The sequence below is a fragment of the Bidens hawaiensis genome, unplaced genomic scaffold, assembly GCF_021521415.1.
Source record: "Bidens hawaiensis isolate Kalapana, Puna unplaced genomic scaffold, B.hawaiensis_p1.1 tig00016565_1, whole genome shotgun sequence".
Classification (NCBI taxonomy): domain Eukaryota; kingdom Viridiplantae; phylum Streptophyta; class Magnoliopsida; order Asterales; family Asteraceae; genus Bidens; species Bidens hawaiensis.
In genome coordinates this window covers 329651-354167 of record NW_027492520.1, presented here as the reverse complement: position 1 = coordinate 354167, position 24517 = coordinate 329651, and the positions used below count along the sequence as shown (strand labels likewise).

Sequence of the window (24517 nt, the reverse complement as noted above, 5' to 3'; positions counted from 1 at the left end):
CCACTCCATGCTGATTGGGCGCCACGTGTTACAATTCGCCCCCAATTATAGCCCCTCCACTACACATAGCCTTATCATTCTTGACTAAAAGTAACATTTATATTTTCTTATATATACTTTACAAAACAATTGAAAATTAAAGTTTTTATTATTTGTTCTTTGAAATTTGATGGATTGTGTTACCACTGTTGACGTGATTCAGGTTCACTGTCTTTTCCTTTTCTACATAGGATTCACTGCTGTCAGAATCTTACACTGACTTTATATACACAAAATATATATTTAATAACACTGAAAAAACATGGTTATATAAGCAATTATCTTATTAATTAATCGTTAAAACTATTACACTTAGGGATAACGTTCATGATTTAATTAAAATCATATATGATAAACGGAAAACTAAGTACAACATGTAAGATTTTATAGGTCATACTTGGCTTATAAAATCTATAGGGAGTTAAATACTTTCGGTTGTTAGGGCATCATGGGCGTTTTTCAAAGGAACCCGTTAGGGATCCAACCATAGGTGGATATAACTCATTGCAAACCGTTGGTACCCCGCCTAACCATCGTTCACATGCGACGCTCTTTCTTCAGGGATCCGTGTACTTGAAAGATCGGCATTGCTTTTGCTGCTCGGCAACTAATTACTCGCGAGGGATACCCGAAGGTGCCCCTAGTGGTCTTACAAAACTTTGTTAAGAAATACATTATTTGCAATTTCTCTTTTAAAAAAATATGCACTATGTAAGTATACATGTCACACATAGCCACAAGGTTTTACCGTTGCATAAGGAGTCTTCATTCCTTCGACGATACTACTCTTGCTAATAACCTTATCCTTTTGTACGATTACCTTAAAATACTTTTAAACATTATACGTCAACTAATGTTAGTGAAGACAAATAACAAACGTGTACGTATTTCATAAATTTCTGTAATGATATTATTTTGTTCATGTATTTACTTGACCTGACATAGATCTTATTATAATTTTTTATTTTTTTAAAAGGCCGATATATTAAAAAATGAAAAAGAGAACTTACTCACAAGTAGCAAGTATCCCAAACTAGGAGTAGTGGCATGATACATTCCGTAAATGTACTATATCTTATAGATGCAAGTGCTTTCTTGTTAAACTATCATGTGTATCAAGTGTTTTAAATCATACAAAACATTTAAATTTACACACAACTAAGTTATTAGTAAAGTAAACCGCCTTCGATCCTCATTTATCGATTATAAAAATATTCACCTTGTAAATGATCTTTGAATTTAATTCTCATGTACGAAATATATTACTTAACCTCAACTAGTCTTAACTAGCTATGAGGTGTGTTTATGGTTTTTAACGCTTGGAGAAAACCTTTACGCTTTCTAATACGAGAGCAGGGTTCTTTGATGGTGAAGCAAAGCTTGGGGGAAAGGGGCTCGGGTTATACATGTATCGAGAGAGAAAGATCGAATGTGAATGCTCTGAATAAACCAAGCCTTAGCCCCTATTTATCGTCAAGTTCGACCACCCGTAGCGGATCACCAACAGTATCGATAGGGGATTGCTACTAATTGGTTGAAGATGAGTCATAGAACATGTGTTAAAGATATTGCCACACTTATTATTGCGGCCTAATGGACCGTTAAGGATTGAGTAGTGGTCCGCCACCCAACTGAGTCACCTAACCATTAGAAAGAGAAAATTGCTCAAACAGTCTAAGCATTTTTTACTATATTACAAGTTTGGTCCTAAAACTTTAAATGGGCTACACTTTTAGTACATGATACTGTAAACCCTAGTTTGTTTTTAATGGAAAATTGGTGACTTGTGAGAGTAATAATATCTTTTCAAATTTACAACCTAAGGCTATGTGCAGTTGAGTGCTACAAAACGGGGGCAATTTTTGACAGGTGGCGTCACATCAACAAATGAGCGATTTTTATGGTATAGTTGTAGTGGTGTCGTAGCCCGCCCAAAAACCCCCCTCCTCTTATCGCCCCACATACTTATCGCCCGGGGGTCGGTGTTCCCGCTCTCTCTCATCTCTTGTTGCCCATATTTACAACCCACTACACTTAAACTAACAAAATACTCTCTCTCTCTCTCTCCATCTTTCTCTAGCTCCCTCTCCTTCTCTCCTTATCTTTCTCTCTAGATGAATAGAGAGGAAAAGATCAAGAGTATCTTATTATAATTCCAAATTTTAATATGTAGAATTACTTTTGCAAGAATATATAGGTCTAATAGTTCTTATTAGGGTTTCATTTGTTAAGAAATAAAATTACTTTTTCATGAATCTAATTAATTACTCTTGCATGATTAATGTACTTATATAGCAAGTTACCACAAATATTATCTCTCCTTATGGACTCTCACATGACATTCCAACCAACACCTAATTCAATTCCAATTCCAATTTCAATTCCTTTAAAAAAAATTATGCACCCTTACTATTCATCCTCCATGCTACAAAACTCACATCCTACTTCCAACATTCCACTTTACAATCACATCATGGAAACCAACAGCCATCAACCACCGTCTGCCGCCGCCACTTTCAACCTTAACAACCAACATGATCCCATCCAACACATGTTTGAAAAGCCACTTACTCCTAGCGACGTTGGCAAACTCAACCGCCTCGTAATCCCCAAATAACACGCCGAGACATACTTCCCACTTGACCGAAATCAAGGGTCAGTGCTCATGAGCTTCCAGGATGAGTACCGGAAGCTCTGGAGGTTTCGGTACTCATACTGGAACAGTAGTCAAAGCTACGTGTTTACCAAGGGTTGGAACGGGTATGTAAAGGAAAAACGTTTGGATGTGGGTGATGTCGTGTTGTTTCAAAGACATATGTTGGATTGTAATAAGATGTTTATAAGGTGGAGACGCCGAGCTCAGCAGATTGCTGGTGGTGGTGGTGATCAGTCTAGTTATCCTTCGCAACATGTGCCTCTAGCGTTTCCTCATAACCCATATCATGAACTTGATCATGCAGGTAAGTTAAATAAGTTTTCTTATTTTACTTTGAATTGAATATTAGGTTTAGGGTTATATACTTATATAAAATCTTGAGTATGTAATAAGAACACAACAAACATATGTTACACAATTCAGGAGTTTAAGTTGGAAATGCATAGGAAACAGTGTTTTCCGACGTATTTCTAACAGAACATTATGGCAGGAATAATCTTTGTTGGAAGTCCCTTTACAACACATTTCCAACACATTTTCTTATGCATTACCACAAAGGTATCACGTCGGAACTTTTCTATATATTAATATTTATTTTAGATATTTTAACCTTCTAAACGGTTCTGACAGAATATATATATATATATATATATATATTTTATCGAAAGATCTTTTCCCCCAACAATATTGGGTTGTTCTACAAATGTTTTTTTGCACGTTCCCTTTTTTTCCCTAAATCATGTTCATGTGGTTTTTGTTATTTAAAAGTTTAAAAATGAAACTATTGATTCTTCTTTTTGTTTTTATATAACTTTTCCCTGCTTAAATGCTTAAGTTATATGTAGTAAGGACTAAGGGTTTTTGGTGTTGGTTATAATGAAGTTTGTTGTTAAAAAAAGTTATTACCATCCAAAGACAAATTTCTTTATAAAATGGAATGGCAGGAGAAATATATGAAAATGTGGATGCTTACCAGAGAGGAATGGTAGACACAAGACGATTGAGGTTGTTTGGAGTGAACCTAGAGTGCCCACTCGATTCGGAGCCATCAACACCATATAGTTCAAGCCAGAGTGACCATCAGTATAACTTCAATTCCGACAACTCGCATCACAACATGGTCAGTTACATTTTCATGTTTATATTTTTTAACAACAAAATTCTATCTTCACTTTGTATTTGCAAGAATTTGAACTCATAAGTCATAACCTCACATTTGTAAGGAGTCACATTTTCATGTTTATTATTTTTATTTTTAACGACCCATTTTCATGTTTATTGAACAACAATTTTAATTGATATATATTTATAATTAAATGATCTTAGTTTATAGAATAAAATTGTCTGGTCTTTTGAATATTATTTTATTATTTATATATTCATATGTTTGTTGTATAATTGATTAATACACGAGCCAGGATTTTGTTGCCTCCTCTTATGAGACAAATATATTTTTTTTGGTATATTTTGAAGATAGATACTTACACACAGTTGTTCATGAATTGAGATTTTAATTCAAACTTTTCGGCTTAATATATCACTGTGTGTAAGTAGCTTAATATGACTATGAACTAGTCATTTCACAAATTACAATCATTGTAGCTTAATATGAGGCATACAACATAAAATGAACATGTTCATCCAACATGACATATTATAGCCCAACGTAACATATTAAGACATAGCTACTTTGAGCCATTTTGAACATATGGCCTATTACATCCAACATGACCTGTTACACTCATTGTTTTAAAAGCCGGTTCAAACTAGTCGGTTAAACTGATTAAATCGGATTTCGCACAACAGACCGATATTTTGAGTCCGGTATTTTTGGCCGGTTTGCCAGAAATCTTAACGGCGGTTTTGTCTAAAATACTGTTTTTACCGGCCCGGTTTTATATTTGAGACATTGTTGATATTTGCGGTCCGTATTTTTCCAAAATTACTTTTAACCCAACAATTAACATTCAAAAATGTAAACTTTAAGACTATATTTTTTAAAATTGAGTGCTTTTGCATTATTTTTTAAATATGAATTAACTTTTGGATTATTTTTTGTTATGGAATCATTTACTTTTTGATTAAAGTTACATTTATAGAAAATTATAAGGTAAATTATTCAACCGGTTGAACCTTTCGGCATAACCCGGTTCAACCGGTTGTACCATTTTTTAGTCCAATCCGATACAAGTAAAATACCGATTTTTAAAACATTGGTTACACTTCAATATAAACCCAATATGAATAAGTCAAGATATAATATGACCCGTACTTAAGACATGTATGACTCAGTATAACTTATTATGAAAAATAACTCAATCTAACATATTAATGCGTCATATGGCCTATGAACGACGAACTGCTTACTTTTGCTTAAGAGCTATTGACATCTAGGTGTTACATGAATTGTAGTGACATTGATCGATGGCTTAATATTTTAGAAGACTTTGTGAGCTAAGACATCCCACATACTCCAAAGCTTTATGGTGTAAGAATACAATTATGTTATTTGGTGTTTAACCAAACACTTAAAGATTATTTGTTACTAAGCATTTAGTTAATTAGTTTCTTTTTTGTTTGTAGTTTTCGTTCGATGAGTTTCAAGTCACGATCAAGCTCCAAGTTATCTTGGCCATGCAAGGAATATATATCATGCATTTTCTTTGTTTTTTTGTTTTTTTTATAATGTTGCACAAACTTGTACATATTTATGGGATTTGTGAATTTGTAGCAAAATTTTTGTTTGATTTGTGACCTCATAGAAGTTTTTGTTGATTGTGAGTTTGTAGAAAAAATTATTGAGTTCATAACACTTTTTATGGGTCAGGCTAAATGTACCCCCACTGGTTGCTTATCATTCCCCCCTCCCCCCTGAAAAAAACAACTTTAATATTACCCCTTAAAATTATATAATTACCAAATTAGCACAAAAACAAGGATTTCATATTTTTTTTACAAGTTGCGTTTTTTTTATGATTTCAAGTTTAGGGTTTCAGGTTTAGGGTTTAGGTTTTCGGGTTTAGGGTTTAGAGTTTAAGGTTCGGGTTTAGGGTTTTAGGTTTTCGAGTTTCGGGTTTATTTTGTAAAAGATAAAGAGGTAAAATAAGGATATTATAAATATATATACTATTAAAATAAAAAAATATATGTTATAAATATTTACAATATTAATACTAAAAAAATAAATTAATAGTAATACTTGATAGTTTTTAATTTGATATATGTAGTGAAGATTATTAAGTGAAAAATATGTTGTAGGGACTAATATGCATATAAATAATGTTAAAGGATAATAGTAATTTATCTAATAAGTTACGGGGGACGTATATTTAGTAAAAATAGTATAAGAGGGTGTATATTTAGCAGCACCCTAATAAAATGCAAAAAAATAGTGACTAATTAACAATACATCATTTGATGACATCAATAACAAATAAAAGTATCGTCTGCTTAATTCGCAAATGTTACAATGGAGCATATATATGGCTAGCATCCGTTGCTTAATGGCTCATACTTTTTATATATATATTGTAGTTCTTAAATACAAATATGTACGTTATTTACATAAAAATAAAACTTTATACTAATATTTTCATATGTTTTTTTAACTTAAATTGTGTACGTACTGCATGCATTTAACCAATTAATGTGTTATAATCTACATATCTGTAAGCCGGTTAAATAAATAAACAAAGTTTATTTAATTAAATTAATTAAATCACAATCACTTTTATATTAAGATCGAAAAAATAAATGATTTATTTTGTTCTGCGTGTTTTAAATGTTCTTTGAAATAAATTGTGTTATGACTAGAGCCATCTCTCATATATGTAATCATCTCATAACTAATACGTGCGTACACAAAGTTAAATACAGAGTATTCCCTACCATATATCCATATATATCATATAATTACATTAAAAATCACTGTAATTTTTCTTTCGTGTTCAATTATATAATATTTTATATACCTTTATTATTATATTTTCTCTCTTCCTCACCCACAACCACTTTAAGAAAATATTAAAAAATTATACAATATAAATAGTGAAACCCAAATTTAACTACATATAAAATTCTCTCTTATATACTCACAATTTCTAAAAAATAGGTTAAGAATGCTCACCGGAGTCACTGCTTTGGGAAAAAAATGTAAAAAGTCATAAATATGTACCCAAACAAAATGCATATCGTATCTATTTAGTTACATAAAATAAGGAATCTTGAATGGGCCCTAACTGAATTCTATGTATCATGTAAACAGTTGAGATACCACAAAAAGGATATTAGATCTCTAGAAATCAAATCTTAAGTATTTTTTATTGGATAGCACAAAATGAGGAAAATCCCAGATTTTCAGGCAGATTTTTTATTTTATTTTTGTAAAACATTTTAAATGCCCTTCAAAAGGACCCCATCGTTATGCCCATAACCCATTGGTCAAAATCCTTAAAAATATATATATTTGGATCATATAGATCCAATTTATCAATTTGTTACATGTGTGAAATTGTTATAGTTTGATTACTCCACAAAAATAAAGGAGAAAAAAAATAAACTATTTGAGGGAAAATAAAAACACTAGATAATGAAACATCATTGGAATTATTTACGGATTTGATTATATTGTAATATACTGATATTCTTTTAGCCACGGGTATGCTGATAAAAATGAAGCATATACTTTTGAATCTTAATGTGTTAAATCCGCCTTTTATGTTATTTTGTCTTAATTTTCTCAGTTTAGTTGCTTTTTAGATCCAAATGAATTCATAAATACAATACTTGAATAAATCGAGAAGTTTTTCTTATGTAAGAATCAATCAATATTCTTTCCTTCAAATTCCCTTCATATACCTATAATTCTTTTAAACCTAAAAGCAACTAAGACCAAAACACACTAAGGCGGATTTATGACAATAAAACTCCATTTGCTTCCAATGATTCGACAAAATTGTTGGCCAACGAATGTGGAATATGTTTCTAAAGTCGTGTTTGTCAACCAAGCACTTCTGTTAGAATCAAACTATTCTTTCATTTTCATTTTCATACCCATCAACAAAACTTGATTCTTTTATTAATATAAATATAATATAATTGTGTTTTCTTATATTTCTAAATGCATCATAACATGGGAGATGAAATGGACTTGTGAAAGAATGGCCCAGTGGGTGTGTGGTGAGGGTGTCCGGTGTTGTTGCCTTGTTGGCAACTGTTATAATTATGTTTGATAGACAGCATGTGCGATTGACAGATTGTGCATAGTAAACATAGTACATCTTGACAGATTGTGTAGTATGTAATATATAGTGTTACTTTCTTACTATTAGGCTATTAGGCTATATATATTGAACGGGCTATAAAAACGAGGCGACTTGCATCATGTGGCGTTCAGTCAGCAAAAAGTGGTTTTTTGTTTTAGGGGTGTAATAGTGTTGTAGCCCACATATATACACATAAGCACACACATATATATAATAATAAGAAACACAAAACATAATCCGGCGACAAATATTCATCCCCCCCCCCCCTTGTCGCCCCACTTATCGCCTGGGGGCGTTGTTTTCTCCAATTATCGCCCCAAAATTGGCAAATTGTCGCCCCATTACGGGGAGCCTTACGCTGTGTTCCCGAGTTAACTTCACGAAAGAAAAGAAAGGAAAGGAAAACTTTCTTTTCTTTTCCTTTCATTTCCTTTCATTTATTTTCCTTTCCATCCAATTATTTCCATATTGGAAAGAAAACTTTCACCCTTTAAAATCTCACAACCCCCCCCCCCCCCTCCCCCCGCCCCCCTTCTCTCTTTTCATTTCCTTTCTCACCTTAAATAAAACTTGGGAACACAGCCTTTCCATTCCTTTAAAAAAAAAACTTGGGAACACACCCACCTCTATCTTTCCATCAATTTCTTTTCTTTTTCTTCCTTAAATGGAACTCGGAAACACAGCGTTAATGTTTTACATCTAAATTATTTTGTATTGAAAATTATAATTACATACCATTAAATGAAAAGGGGCTACTATTAGTCTATTTTATAAAATTTACCTTGTATGCTTGTGTTTGTGTTTTGAACTAACTTTATCTTAATCATGTTGATCAGTTGACTACTTTAATTCAAGCTTGATTTTTCTTAAAGCATGTGAAGGCATGAAGCTAATACCATGAGTGATCGAACTAGAGCAGTCGGGGCTCAGCTAAGATGTGTATATAACATGTCGTCTAAGGTCAGCGTTTCCTTGTAGGTTTAAACCCAAGTCGACGAGAAAGTAGTTTTAGGGAAATGTAAAAAGATATTAGGCCTGGATGTAAAGTGTCTTTCTCGCCCTACATTTCGCAGCTGAAAAGCACAACACCAAAATTTACTACTTAAGTGTCCAAACCAAACACGACCGATTACTCACTGCTCATATGTTTTAATGTGAAAATTGGTACCGTAGTGTTATCACGTTCTGATCGAGTGCTTGGTACTTCTCTGCACATATTAGTCCAAGGTTCAAATAGCTCAAATGCTCATTCGAAAAAAGCTCGAAGTCAACTCGTTTTAAAACAAGCCGGCTCAGTACAAAACTCAAAAACAACCCTAGTTTCATCACCATCTTCCACGGGCATAAAGTACAACACTCAAAACTAAGCTGATGCAGAAAATAAATATTTTCTTGAGTAGCTATTAACCATTCATTACAAGTTGCCATTTCGTATAAATAAACACATGCACATAACACTGTTGTAGTTTCTGTGAGGATACAAAGTTACCGAACATATCCAAACTATAAACCGAAAAAAGGCATTTATTCTATAGCCAAGAAAACTAATAAAACATATTAATAAAATTTGTTCTGACCTAATATTCAATGGATTCAGAATCCGGGCCAAGATGAAAAACGAGATACTTGATAAATTTTCCGTATTTGGATATGATCAGTAGTGTTCTTATAAATTTCTTCAGGCAGTGTTCTTAAAAACTTCTTCGGTGTGTTTAATCAGTAGCGGACTCTGGGGGGTTCGGTTCGGTGGTCTCCATTTCTTTGACCTTTTCAAGTTGCCTTAAAAGGTCCAGTCTTTCAGGTCCATATGTGGATGGTATCTTCAAAACACAAACGAGTTTATAAAAATTATGTATTTTTATGCAAAAAAAAAGGAAACTTAAGCCAGATAAGTAGCAATTACCAGTGACGGAACGTATCTTTGAATAGCAGCCAACATTGCAGCATGCCCAACCGCAGTAACCTACATCACACATATTATAAATGAGTCACGACTGTCGTGCCGCCTCAGCAAATTCAAATTTATCAAAAGGATAGTGAAACTCACGGGTAGCAGCATGAGAAAGCCGATTGGAATAACCGATGCCAAATCAGTTAAAGTTCTTTTAAGAGCTTGTTTTTCTTTGTCGGTTAATTCATCGCCTATAATAACCCTTCTAAGCAACCCTGTAGCTGCAGCGACATCTATGGCTAGAAGTTGTGTACCTTGTAACACGTCCTGTTTATAGATAGATAAAATATCATCAGCCAACAAGCATTCGTAAATAATAAGTCATAATATAAGATTAAATTTATGAGAGTGAAATAAAGTATTTACCGTGGTGGTTCCTTTGAATTTGCTTATGGACCTTCCGATGATGTCATCTTTCTCCTCCACCTTAACCAACTGAACCCCTTCAGCATCTTTGGGATAATTACTAGAATACTCGGCTATTTTGATATCCTCCTATACATATATACAAGGATGTTTACAATTATGACCATCGAAGATAGAAGACAACTGATAGAAGAGTTTTAATTAATATAAGAACCTCTTCATTCTCAGAGCGGTTTGCACTTCTTTCAACTCGCCTTTCAAGTTCTATCAGCTCATTTCTTAATAATTCAAAGCGTTGAATTTCATCTGATTCCAATACACCTGTGTCATCCTGCATATATATAACTGTTTTCAATTTGCAGTTTAAAAATATTGCATGTCATACAAAACTTGATTACTATATCAAACAAGTTTGTAAACAAGAATACGAGGAAAAAAAAAAGATTAGCATGTGTACATATATCCACTTAAGTACATGTTGAAGATATTTTCTGGCAAAAAATAAACAAGACCGAAAACATATAGAACAAACCTTTCTAACAGTTATTTTAGAGCAAACATTTATACAAGCATATATAAGGATTTTTTTCCATAAATACTAGAAATAGACAATCATAGATGAAATTTTGAGGCATACACTTTCGTAGGAAGTTTCTGATTGGAGATCAGTAGTTGGGCTTGGACGACGTATCAAAAAGCTCCATAAGCCATTATTAGGTTTACTAAAGAGCATAGAAAAGAAGAAAAGTTAAATAAAATTTAAGTGTGGAACAATAATCTTATGCCAAGTGCTCTTAATTTTGGTGGACAATAATACCTCTCTACATTGGAACCATCACTTTTCTTGCCAATAGATTGTCTCTTGTTAGTAACAGAAGGCTCTGAAAGACCATCATCATCTCCCTAATTACAAACAAGTCAACAGACAATAAAAGTCATAAATGGTTCAATTTGCAAAAAAGTAATGGAAGACAATATTATCAGGATTGTGAAGTTTATTAGTCCAATATTTAGCAATGGTTTTGAGTATTGTGATGGTAGAAAAGTATCCCTCTGGCCTCCTCATATTTAACTAGTATAAAATACAAATTATAAATAAACCTTCTAATACTTTATATACATTTATTTCACCAGTGTGCAACTTGCAAACTTTGAAACATTCTGTTAATCAAAAGCTATTCGGATTCTCAGTAAGTCGAGCCAACTATGCAAATATTGGTTTATTTACAAAGCAGTAAACACGTGAAGTACAAAGCAACGTTATTCTAAAGGTAACTTGTTATTTCACACACACACAATACAAAGAGAGAGATAAATATAATAAATGTAATTACCTGCTGAAGGGAATCAGCCTTGGCTCTAAAAGATGCTTCTAGAAATTCAGCTTCTTTTTTAAGCTTTCTTATTTTCTCAAGATCAGAACAAGCAGCTTTTAACTGTTCTTTTCCAGAATTGGAGTTGGATACGTGTAACTGTTGAAGTAACTCCTCGAGCCTTATAACAGCTTCATCAACACTCTCGAGTGCCTAAATAAAATATCATTCACATGTCATGACAACAATATACAATACTTTCCATTTCCATAAGACTAGAACAAAAGGTAACAAAAGAATCATGATTTTTTTTTTGTGTGTGTGTGTTTTTTTTTTTTGGGGGGGGGGGGGGGGGGGGGCAGCATGCAAAATAGAATTTGAAGAAAGATAGAGATCAGGGGATAAAAAAAAGTAATATCAGTGACCTAAAAAACTCAGAAATTGTTGTGATATTTTTCAGTAGCAAATCTTGGATTTAAAAGATAAAAGGGAGGAACCCATTTCCACAAAGAAGCCAGTAAGAGTTTTAACACACACATGTATGTATTTGTATATATTGTTTATCCTTCTTCCTCATAAACTGAGTGAGTTGTTTGGATAACTTGTTTGGATCCTAAATCAGTTTCATCTAGTTTATATTCTTCCTCATAAGCTGAGTGAGTTGTTTGGATAACTTGTTTGGATCCTAAATCAATTTCATCTAGTTTATATTGGTTACGCTGTGTAGATATGTATTACTAGGGCTCATATACTGAGATAACATTACATTCCCAAGGTTCTACATTTCAAATGAGCAAGAAAATACAAAATTATCCCAAAGAACATTGGAAATATAACTTGTAACTTGATTTAATGAAGATGAAGATACCTTGTCAAAAGAATCTAGCTCTTTTTTCAATGGACCATAACCTCCTGAACGAGTAAGCTCAAAATCAACTGTCGTACCGCTTTCAATCATCAGTTTCCTGCGTTACATTTTCATAGTTTCATATCTTGTAAATAATGGGTCTTTAGAGGAAACTCAACATAAAATGTCCTTTATAATAGAGTTTTTATTATTAAATATTTTAGATACGTTACTCATGAAGCTAGATAAGCACAAGTTAAAATGATATAATTTGATTTTTTTTATAAGATCTACTTACTTCGGTATGCCTAATTCTTCCATAGACTCCTGTAAGATCTTATGCCTGAAATAAAAAAAATACAGCTTAAATCAACTCATTTAGAGCACAATTGTATTTTAAATCTTCAACCACATAGATGGCATACCCTCTAGAAAGAAATCTTGCAGTCTTAATATTTGAAGGGTTCTCAAGCCATTTACTATATTTAATAAAACTCTGAATCCAATGTGAACAAACATCTAAAACAACAGGGACAGCTTCCTCATTTGGAGGACCTTTTTTGCTTTTATGGCCATGCGAACGTTTTTGAGCATCAATGTCTCCTGGGTAGAATGGAAGCCAGTCCAACTCTTCACATACAACCTATAAATGTTTTCAAATTTGAGAATTTTGTGAATTTAACTTTGTACATGATATATTAATCCAAATATGCTAACCTCCACATACAGTTGATAAGAGCTTATTGATGAAAGCTGAGGATAGTATAGCACACTGCCACCAATAAGATACCTGCTTTGAAGCCAGAAAATAATAAGATGTAGATTCAGATTTTGCAAATTCAAATTTGTTAACCGAAAACTATTACCTGATCAATCCTTCAATCGGTGTAGGTACCGACTCAAAGTTATTTGCGGAAAGATATGCCTGAGTCCTCCTTCCCAAAGCAATGAAGAATCCAAAAATAGTCAAATCTTTATCTAAAACCTGCACACATAATAATCAAGCCAAACGATATAACACGACTAATGTTGATATTCATGCTGAAATTTGCTTAAAACAAAAGAATACCAATAAAAAAAATTAATAATATAATAACTAATTTTACAAATAAACACCTCAATACTTTCACATGTTGTCAATCTTGACCATATTCTCTCTCTATCGATAGCTTGTTGTAACTGTTGTTGTGCAAGACCAACCCAAAACATAACTTCTTCAGTTCCTTGATCGTCTTTCACTCTACATGCTGCAGCTCGAGGTCCAAAATGGACCAAAAATTCTCTGCGCAGACCAATTTCTTTAATGGAACTATAAGCTGTGCGTATGGGAACAAATTCAACCAACATGCTCATCAATCTACCAGTTAACTCAGGAAGAACAGAGTAAAACTGTGTGCAAGCAACTTTTGTAGGGCCCAGTTTTGTTATTGCAGCAATGCAACTCAAGGCAAACAGGAGCAAAGATTTATCACTTGCATCCCCTGAACTCAAGGATGTGCCTTTTCTGAGCCTGGAAAAAGAAGCAAGTTAGCGTGATGTTAAATAGAGTGGGAAATTTAGATCCGTTTGCTTTTTAATGGGTCAATCTTTTATCTGAAACAGGTCCAATCAGAATTTAAAAAAAAAAGTAATGTTACCCAATCCACAAATCTTACCACCCCTATTGTAAAACCGAAAATTTCACTGTGTATATGAGGTAACTACTTACACTCCAGTAGCAGCAGCAAATCGTTGATCTTTCTCAAAATAATTGACAAAAGTGGATACTACAGACGGCACTTGCTCGGACCAAAACCAGTCATAAAGTTCTGGCCGCTTGTCTAATAATGCATCCCGGATTACACTTTCTAAGGGGGCAGAATGCCTTGACAGACTGCATAGAAAAGTTATAGTTAAAATAAGTTAGATTTGGAAATACTTATGATAAACAGAAGAAAACAAAAAACGCGTTACACGCACACTTTCTGTGAATCTACTTATCCCAAATGAAATAAAGAATATCGTTTAGAAAGGAAGATTGACAACCTACCGAAAGAAGAGGGGAAAAGAGAAATTAATTTATTCTCTTGAATTGTATTTCAGTAATCAGTAGCTCGTTTAATATTTGAGAGTAGCAAAATATCACTGATAGCTTGCTTACCAATGCAACTCATGCTGGTTGCTATTTCTAGGTGAATATAGTAGCTTAGAGTGCAACAAAATAAAGATGGATGTATCTTTAATCTACTCATGCAGACAGGATATCTCTAATGAAGTAACAAAAAATTTACTCGCATACCTCCTTTGAACAAAAACATTGATGTCTCGGTCTCTTCTGTCTCCACGAGATGATATCTCACATGCCGCTAACAGTAATGAATACACTGAAGCCTGAAGTTATTAAAAGTTATCAGCTTTATGTCATAAGTTAATAGAACCAATGAGGAATATCATAAATGAGCAGGACAGTCAAATAATTAAAATTGTGAATTCGAAGATATATAACTGCTTTCAAGTTCCAGTACAACTTTTCTCCACTTTAAAAGTTCAAAGCATATTTTCATTCTTTTCATACATATGGATTGTAATAGTGAACATGGTCTTTTAACATGCATAGAATATTTCTTTCAAACTTGCTAACCACATTTTTTTTCAATGCATAGAACCTATGAGGAATATCATAAATGGTCTTTTTTCATACAAAGAACAATACACGACAATTATTAGTATCCGACTAGGGAAATATCCAATGCTTGAACTCCTGCCTAGTAATGGTCATTAGTTTGTCAGGCAATGAAAATGTGCTAACATAATTCATTGTTAATGTTCTATTTGTTCAACATGAAACCCACGCCTAAAATCAATAAATCAGAACTTCGTTAACAGCAATTTCGTTTAACATGTCACAGAATACAGAATAAGAAGATGTGCAATAAAAACATATTGCTGATATAAGTATCATATATAGATCTAAAAACACATACAGATTATACATTCATTCATGCATATAATTTGCTGTCTCTGGCAAGAACATGAGTTGCAAATATCACAAGATAACAAGGATATTCGGAACCAACCTGATAAGATAACGCTTTCACCCAAGCATTTTGGTCTATACCAAGCCAAGCAGTTGAGAACCATGATAATTTAGACGCAGAGCTTTGCTCTTTAATGGCCAGCTCATATACCCTTGCAGCATCATGCAATGATTGTATAAGTGCACTATTATATTCTTCATTTTGCAATGAATCGCTAAGCTTGACCCTCAATTCCTCCTCATCTCCACTAGTACCTACTTGAGAGCTACCATTAACCGTTACACCATCATCAGCCGAAGCAAATGGCAAAACGTTTCTTGTTCTTCTTGACTTGTAATAAGTCAAACAGGATAATTTAGAATCTACTGATGTGGGATTAAGACCGACAGTCCCATCTTCCAATAAACAAAGGTTTATCCTGAACCTCTTCTTTGAATAAACCTTCTCGTGAAAAAAGCAGGTTCTGGAATGTTTAAATGAAATCCACGGATTCAGAGATCTGTATCGTGTATGCAATAGTAGAAAGTTAAGGTTTCTGTTTATTATATCACAACACTAACTTTTCAAAATATATAGTGAAGATAGCCATACTCTATAAAACCAATCATGATTCAAGAGCCTTGAGTTTCATATTCACTTATGTTCTTCTCACTTCACTAACTTTATCTGACCTATTACCCATGTACTAACTGCTTATGAATGAATACCTAATTAACCCGAGCTCAGCTCGTGAGTCGTTTTTCAAGCTCAGGCTCCACTCCACTCATAATATACATTTATAACTATTTTTGCCTATTTTGAGAAAAAACCTTAAACAAGCCTAAGCTCAGTTCAAGCATGTGTAGTACCTTAAATGAGCCAAAGCTCAGCTGTGCAGTAGGGATGAGCGTTTTCGGTATTGGTACCGGTATTTCCTATAATCTGCACGAAATACCGGTACCATTACGGCGTTACTAAATATTTTGGACTTTCGGAATCGGTACTAGTACCATCCCGAGCTCATCCCTGCTGTGCAGTGTGAAACTAATACATAGAAGTCGAGGTAAAACTTGAAAATACGCGAAGCTCGTTAAGACTCTACGAGCTTCCCATACAAGTCCTGAGCTCTTAACTAAATTAGCTGTATTTGAGAGTCGTATTGAGCTCGAAAAAGCTATTGATCCGATCTCGAGTAGCTCGCGAGGTTTACCTAACACTAACGAAACAAAACGCGACCTAGAAAACACTTCCATGACCTAATTATCCAACAACTAGTGTATGAGTTATGATATTAACTAATAAATTTTAAGCTATTTAAGTTAAAAACTTAAAATCAAACACCTACATCAAAATCATTCAGTAAAAACACTTCAATTGCTTCAAATTTCCACTTAATAATTCATTTGCAAATCACATATATATAAGAATAACAACAACAAAAACAATAATAATAATAATAATACGGCACCGTTTCACCGGTGAGATGAAGCTATCGATCCGATCTCAAGTCAAGTCGCTCGTTTACACATATCATAGCTCGCGAGGTTTACCTAACTTTAACGAAACATAACGCGACCTATAAAACACTTCTATGACCTAATTATCCAGCAACTAGTGTGTGAGTTATGATATTAACTAATCAATTTTAACCTGTTTAAGTTAAAATCAAACACCTCCATCAAAATCATTCAGTAAAAACACTTCAATTGCTTCAAATTTCCACTTAATCATTCATTTGCTAATCACAGATAACAAATAATAATAATAAAATTATAAAGAGATAACGTACTTCGTAAGTGAATTAGAACGAGAGCAGCAAACACTAGGTTGTTGAGAAATGGTCATCGGTTGTGTAGTAATAATAATAATAATAATAATAATAATAATAATAATAATAATGATACGGCACCGTTTCGCCGGCGAGATGAAGCGTAAAGAGTTACGGAGAGAACGGCGAAGTGCCACGTCGATAAGAAGAGAGCTTGTGGTGGTTAAGGAGGTGAGGATGTGGAGAGATGGTTTTAGAAAGAAAATAATATAAGAGAAAATGAAAGGAAGGTTATCGGGTTGAGGATGGATAGTATTCTTTTCAGGTTTTGCGGCCGGGTCGTATCAGATTTCAGATCATGGTGGTTTCGACACGGACCAAATATTTGAAGATCGAGATGCTTAATTTGTGTTGTAACGCTTTGGTTTGTTGGCTCGTCCCGGACTTCATTGGGCACGGCCTCAGCGGGAAGGAAGGCGTACATGCCTAGTCGTGCTGGCAACGCATCGCTGGTTGCGAGTTGTTGGCGCTCGCCTGATGAGTCCAAGGCAGGACGAAACCAGCAAGCCCTGATCATGAGCGGACCGATTGGTTGGCCTTTGGGCGCCACACGGAGTCAAAGGGATAGCTCCGTGACATTATGCTCGAAATATAACGAGGCTAGTAGCTAGGCTCGAGCTTGATTTTGAAATTAAACAAGATCGATCTAAGGAGCCGATCAGTAACCGAGCTTAGGTCGATTTTGGCTCAGTTACACAAATGATCCAACTCAGTTTAGGTTGTTTTAAATCAAGTTTTTTTTAACTAGTTTTATTCAAGCTTTTATCGAGCGAGCTTTTTGAACAATTCTAGTAAGAAGCCTCAAATAAAGTTTGTTTAGTTATTGAGTCTGAGTTCAAACTGTGAGCATTTTTTTTACTTCTTTTGAACTTCTATCTATTAATATTACACTGACCAGCGGAACTTTGACTCGTTTAAAGTATTGTACAAGCTCGAGCCGATATTAGACTCGTTGAAGGTTTTTCTCAAAATATGTAAATATAATTAAAAATGTATATAAGTTAATTAATATATAATAAACGAGTTGAGTCCGAGAATGAAAAAACAACTAATGAATCAAGCTTGAGTATTAGGAAAAGAGCTCAAGCTCTCATAAGTCAAAACGAGTCGAACTTGGACTCGACTTTGCTTGTTTCACTAACCATATTAAATTATTAATTAGTATATTGTTTGTTAAATAAAAATAAAGAAAAAAATAATATGGAATGCTATTATTATCTAAGAAAAATATGTTGTTGATAAAAATTAAAAGTAAATAAATAAATGTGAACGTTTTTGGTGGGCAATCCTACCTCCATGTTGATGGGGTCACGGATGGGAACGCTCTACTTCACAAAATAACGTAAAGTTGTTTTGAGGGTTTTGTTTTTTGGTATGATGTGGCAATGGGGCGTCCAACCACATCACGCATGCCCTTATATTTTTGTATTTCATTTATTTTGTGTTTGTATACGTCTTTCCAGAAGGTGCATATGTGTGTGCTGAAGTGGCATGGGCGTCTATACAATTTTAAACGTGTTGATGTACATAAAGGTATAACAAACACATAAAGGGACGAGGGTAGTACACTTAGCCAAAGTTTATGATAAAACAATATGTTAGATACTTAGATCCTATGTTAATCTTTTTTATTAGATTTAAGTAAAAGGAACCACTATAATAACAATAAGATTAAAAGCATTCAAAAGATATAAGAAATAAACGAGTCTTTCTCTGACCGGTTCTCTGTCTACTTTTAAATAATATTAAGATTCAGCTCAACATGTTTAGCAGTCAAGAGAAGACTTTAAATCCTGATATTTTTTTTTATAAAGATCACACCACTGGCCAACGCTTGAACAATATATCTTATTTTACATATTTAATATATCATTTTAGTAGGATTTTATCAAGGGGACCTTTTTGTGTGTATTACCTTTGAAAATATTATTGTTTTCTTTAATGCATGGTATAAGATTAATCTATATTTTTTCACCATGTTGATAACAAAACAAGTATATAACACGTGACAAAAAAAAAGTATATAAATTAGAGGTCCCAAATTTAAGAGGCCCATTGATAGAGATGTTAAATAAAAGTTTGTGAAAAAATTATTAGAGGCTTACAAATTTAAGATGCTCACTGATAGTGAAGTTAAATAAAATGTTTCTTAAAAAATATTAGAGGCTCTCAAATTTAAGAGCCTTTTTAAAATTAGTAGGATATAAAGCTTTGTTTTTTTTGACAAACTTAAGAGCGGGTCTTGCTTTTTTCCAGACCCGACACGTAGAGGTGTACAAAAAACCCGAACCTAGAACCGGACCCCAAAAAAAACCCGAAAACGTTTTTTTTTATACCTAAGTTTTTAATACACGACTCTACCCGTAGGGTACGGATAGGGTATGCATTTTAGTACCAAAACCTGTACCCGAACCGGACCCGATTTGTATCTGGTAATACCCGAAAACCTGAACCGCTTCCATACCCGGAACTGGGTTATTCCAATACCCGAAACCGGGTTATTCCAATACCCGAAACCGGGTTTTCAAATACCCGATCTATACCCAAAATTACCCGAAAAATATTCCTAAAAAGTGCAACCCCTAAAAAATTCCAATCTATACTAAAAAAATATCCGGAAAAAAACCGAAAATATAGTTTTTTCAATACCCGAGTTTTATACATGACCCGAACCCGATACACAGTGGTATGATTTTTATATGCAATACCCGGACCCAAACCCGACCTGTGTATTGCTAATACCCGATTTTCCAATACCCGATCATACTCAAACCCGGGTTTTTCTAATACCCGATTTGTGCACCTCTACCGACATGGGTCAAATGGTAAAATTCCGTCTTGTTAGACTATATGTTGTGATTTAACTAAAATGTGTAATAACATTTCACATAGACAATGGACTTTAACTAACCAACATTTAACTAAAATAGAATACAAAAAAAATTAGTAATTGGTTGGGGTACCATGGGCCCCACCCCTCTTCTCTAACGCTCGTTAAGGGGTGACGCCCCTTTTTAATGCCCGTGGGCGCGGTGTTTCAGGGGTTAAACACCTGCGTGTACAGGGGCGTTAGTCCACAAGTGCATTAAACCATACAAAGGATTGTTTTCTTAAATATTAACTTGAAACTCCAACAACACAACCATAATAAACATCAGTGTTTCAACATAACAACCTTTCAAAATCTACACACAATGTTTCCGCGCTTTTTTCCTCTGTTACGACTGGTGCGCTTTAAGTAAAGCATGGTAGAACATGTCAATAAACTGGTTATCCTGCACATTCAAAAAACAATTCCAAAATCACAGGAATTATCATTACCATATATTTTACCACTTGCAGAGCGCAAAATTTACCCTTTTTCTCACGAGTCAAACGGGTTAGGTTGGGTTAACCTGCCAACACTTTTTTATCCTTTTTTTAACATTAAATATAAGGAATTAGAAGTGATACTTTTGATCCATTAGTTTAACACTTCTAATATTGCAACTTATTATTTTAGTAACAAATTAAATATTAACTCCCAACCCATTACCGACCCGACATAATGCTTTTGCGCCTCTAAATAAAAAGGCTTTAATAATTAATACCTGCGCAAGCAATACAAGAGCATCTCTGACTTTTTCCCTGGTCAACGGTCCATAATATTGACCAGAACCAGCAGTAGGAGTGAGTGATGCTGGCGGTGTAGGTGGCGGGAATGGCTGAAGAAGGGGAATACCGACACTTCTTTGCACATTCAATGGCGGCTGAAGGGCGGAAACTGGCACAGGTGTTGATGACTGTCTCATTAATGGAGTTGAAGAAGCAGAAGATGGTGTAAAGAAAGAAAGCGGTTTTATAAGATTGGTCAAGTGGTTGGTGCTGTTGACCTGGTCAACACTGTCATGTGGCGGCATTGGCGGGGCGGATGAAGGTATCTGCAGCAGTGGATTGTTGACCACATGTGAAGGTTGTATGGAATTAACCGGATTTGGAGTATTATTATTATGTCCCATATTCATAGCATTCTGCATGAACAAAATCAAATGTGAAATATAGATCATATATTCAGAAACACACATAATATGATAGATACATACACTAAAGAAGTTGATAAATGAAGAGTCTTCGGGTACGTCTGTTGACCGAGAGGTGGTCAACCCTGGTTCCAGTGGTCCTTCAATTACAGCAGATGTAGGCACTGCTTCAAGTTCTTCAAACTCACTACACAACAAAACATAAAATTCAAAAAAAATATATATAAACATGTTTAATTAAATGAAGAAACTACCTTTTGTTCACTTTCTGCTTTGAGGGAACCTTTGAATATGCACCAAGTATCCTACACAAAAGAAAGGCGTATATAATATATTTGTTATAGTGATAAAGCTAGCGTAGAAAAGTATAACAAAACTTAAGTACCTAGTAAAAAGATTTGCAACATCTTCACACTCACGCGCGTTGTAAAACCAAATGCCATTGACTTCTTGAGAAGCGTTTCGGTACAATAGATAAGGAAGTTGAAGTTCAAACTCAAAATCTCCTAACAGATTCTCCACAAGGTTTTCTGCTACTTATTAAAAAAGTATGTCAAAGGTCATAAAATTTTAACACTAAACAGAAGACATATTGTACAGCAAGATGGACTATTATTATTCACAACATATTAGCTAAATAAGTGAGAATTGTGAAGTTATTTGTGATTCTGGTTAACTTATATCAGTGTCATCAAATAAAACAAAAATCAAAAAACAATGTAACAAAATTAACGGAATCTTGCCTGTGCTTCGTCGATTCATTACTATAAACTGGAATCTCGGCTGAGTGTTCCTGTCATTACAGTGAAAAAAATAATATATTAATTACAGATGATATAGAAGATATATGACTTAGCACAAAAACATTATTTGCATAAATGCTACCTCTTGACCACAAAGAGAGACCCTTCAACGTCCTTACGACTCTGAGAAACAAAAGATAAACAAATAAGATAAGAAACTCACAAACATTTTACAGAAAGTAGCACCTTCATGAATTAGGTATAAACTGCAAAGTATCTTTAATGAACTTAGTTTAGTTTCAAATTAAACTTATCTCTATAACTTCAATATCATCCAAATTTCAATGATATGCAATTACTTTTCATTTATACAAATTCTAACATCTCAAACTCCTCCATTAATCATCAATCCCAAATTAATTGAAAACTTCAACCTGTATTATGGTACACATTCTTTGGTTTAAAAAAGCACACACGAGGCGCAATCCTCATCTCTTTTGCTACTCAAGGCGACCAAAGTTCAAAAGGCGCAATTTTTAGGCAAACAAGCAGCCGAAGGCGCACGCCTTCCGTACATGAGTGGTTTTTATGCATCAAAATTAGGGTTGTTTAAAAAGCTCGTGGCTCGCTCGAATAAAACTAGCTAAAAAACATGATTTTAAACAACCTGAACTGAGTTGGCTCAATTTTATAGCCGAGCCAAAATCGACCCAAGCTCAGCTCGGGTCATGGCTCGGCTCATTGGCAATCTTAGGCTCGCTTAACTTTAAAATCGAGCTCAAGCCTAGCTGAGCTGCCTCGTTTTTTTCAAGCTCGAAGCCACCTTGGCTCGACTAGTGAACAGCCCTAATCGAAATGTTGTACAACATGCTTAATAGGATGTACACGTAAGTAACTCGTACATTAAATTATATATAATGCTTACTTTTAGCTAAATTTCGGATGCTAAAAAGAAAAAACCTATGGTATATATAAAAGAAATTTATATAAAAACCTTGCGCCTCGGTTTTAGACACGTCGCATTTGTGCGCTTCTAGCTTTTTTGAAACAAAGCTAACATTGAAATAGTTAATCATAGGCCTGTAACCTAACCGAACATTCGAAAAACTGTTCGTGAACCATTCAGCAAGAAGTTCGTTTATGTTCGTTTATTTAATAAACGAACAAACATGAACAAAAACTGTGCTCGTTTAATTAAATGAACAAACATTTCGTTCGTTCGTTTAAGTTCATGAACGTTCTTTTATTTATATTCATTTATGTCCGTTTAAACAAACACGGACACGAACACTTAATCGAACACATAATTTGTGTTCGTGTTCTTTAAATTCTAAACGAACAGCTCACGAACATACCTGAACAAAAATAAACAAACATAAATGAACATATATGAACAAATTAAAATGAACACAAATTAATATAAACGAACATAAATGAATACACTTCAATGAACAATTATGGTTTTATAATTGTTCATTAATTATGTTCGTTTATATTTAATTATGTTCATTTACATTTGTTCATATATGTTCGTTTATGTTCGTGAACTATTCGTTTAGGATTTAAACAAACGAACTTGTTTGTGTTTGTTCGGTTCGTTTACAGGCCTGGGCATAGCTAATCAAATCATTTCAAAGCAATCAGTTAATCAGATATAACAATCAACAATTAGAAACAAAAACCCTAATTAATTCCAAAACCTAATAATAATAATAATAATAATAAATGGTGACTGACCCATTGATTGAGGTCGACGTTGAATTCGTAGAAGGTGACGTGAGCAGCGGTGATTAAGATCTCTTCGATGTACGGATCCATGCGTTGGAGAACGGTGAGGTTGAGGATTTTGGTGCTGTTTTGGTCCAGATTCGGCAATAATTTACCAGTGGATTGAGACATTTTGAATGATGGGTTGGAGATCAATTGAATTTGAAACCCTAAACCCAGCTGGATATGTGTGTTTTGGGGGTCTGTGAATTGAAGGAAAAAGAAGATGATTTGGATTTGGATACTAAAATAGCTAAATAATAATAATAATAATAATAATAATAATATTATGAGTATCAGATGAGTTTTTCTATAACCGGTGATAACTTAGAGGTGCTTAAGGGCTCTATACAGCTGGGTTGGGTTGTCTGACGGTGGCATTTTATCGTCGGGTCACTCCGTACAGAGTACCTACAAAATTATCTGTTTGTTGGTTGTTTAAAAAAAAAGGAATGTCACTAATGAGATTGTGATGGAGTGGTAAGAAAGATACTTGGTGTTGGTGTTTCATGTGACTCAGGTTTGATTTTTGTCATCATCATTTAGTTTCAGTGATGCTAGGTGATGATGGGAGACTAGACGAGTATGTGGGATTCACTAGTTGGATCTGTGAAATGAACGAGTTTTTATCTCACTGGCTCACTGCATTGTTGTGTCTTCGGGCGAGTGTTCACGGGTGTGGGTCTTAGGTGAAGTATTTTTCCCGGATTGAAAGACGAGTGTATCTC

The 24517-nt window shown here is 34.1% G+C and overlaps 2 protein-coding genes and 1 pseudogene across 2 annotated transcripts; 1 reads left to right on the top strand and 2 right to left on the bottom strand.

The window, feature by feature from the left end:
- Nucleotides 1-1926: 1926 nt before the first annotated feature.
- On the top strand, nt 1927-4201 carry LOC143551767 (B3 domain-containing protein At2g36080-like; annotated as a pseudogene).
- Nucleotides 4202-9326: 5125 nt separating this feature from the next.
- Nucleotides 9327-17302, bottom strand: LOC143551785 (uncharacterized). Its single transcript, XM_077042144.1, has 18 exons — nt 17222-17302; nt 15493-15952; nt 14715-14806; nt 14145-14309; nt 13553-13946; nt 13303-13421; nt 13154-13226; nt 12862-13079; nt 12735-12779; nt 12458-12554; nt 11611-11802; nt 11094-11179; nt 10914-10998; nt 10491-10607; nt 10277-10405; nt 10007-10177; nt 9863-9922; nt 9327-9779 (listed from the first exon to the last, which is right to left on the bottom strand). The coding sequence occupies exons 1-18, from the start codon at nt 17275-17277 to the stop codon at nt 9672-9674; spliced, it is 2667 nt and encodes an 888-aa protein (XP_076898259.1). The 5' UTR covers nt 17278-17302; the 3' UTR covers nt 9327-9671.
- A 3039-nt stretch (nt 17303-20341) lies between these two features.
- LOC143551747 (mRNA-decapping enzyme-like protein) lies at nt 20342-24029 on the bottom strand. The gene is made up of 8 exons (XM_077042116.1): nt 23760-24029; nt 22165-22205; nt 22023-22072; nt 21665-21812; nt 21534-21584; nt 21343-21466; nt 20851-21270; nt 20342-20535 (listed from the first exon to the last, which is right to left on the bottom strand). The coding sequence occupies exons 1-8, from the start codon at nt 23919-23921 to the stop codon at nt 20479-20481; spliced, it is 1053 nt and encodes a 350-aa protein (XP_076898231.1). The 5' UTR covers nt 23922-24029; the 3' UTR covers nt 20342-20478.
- Nucleotides 24030-24517: the final 488 nt, after the last annotated feature.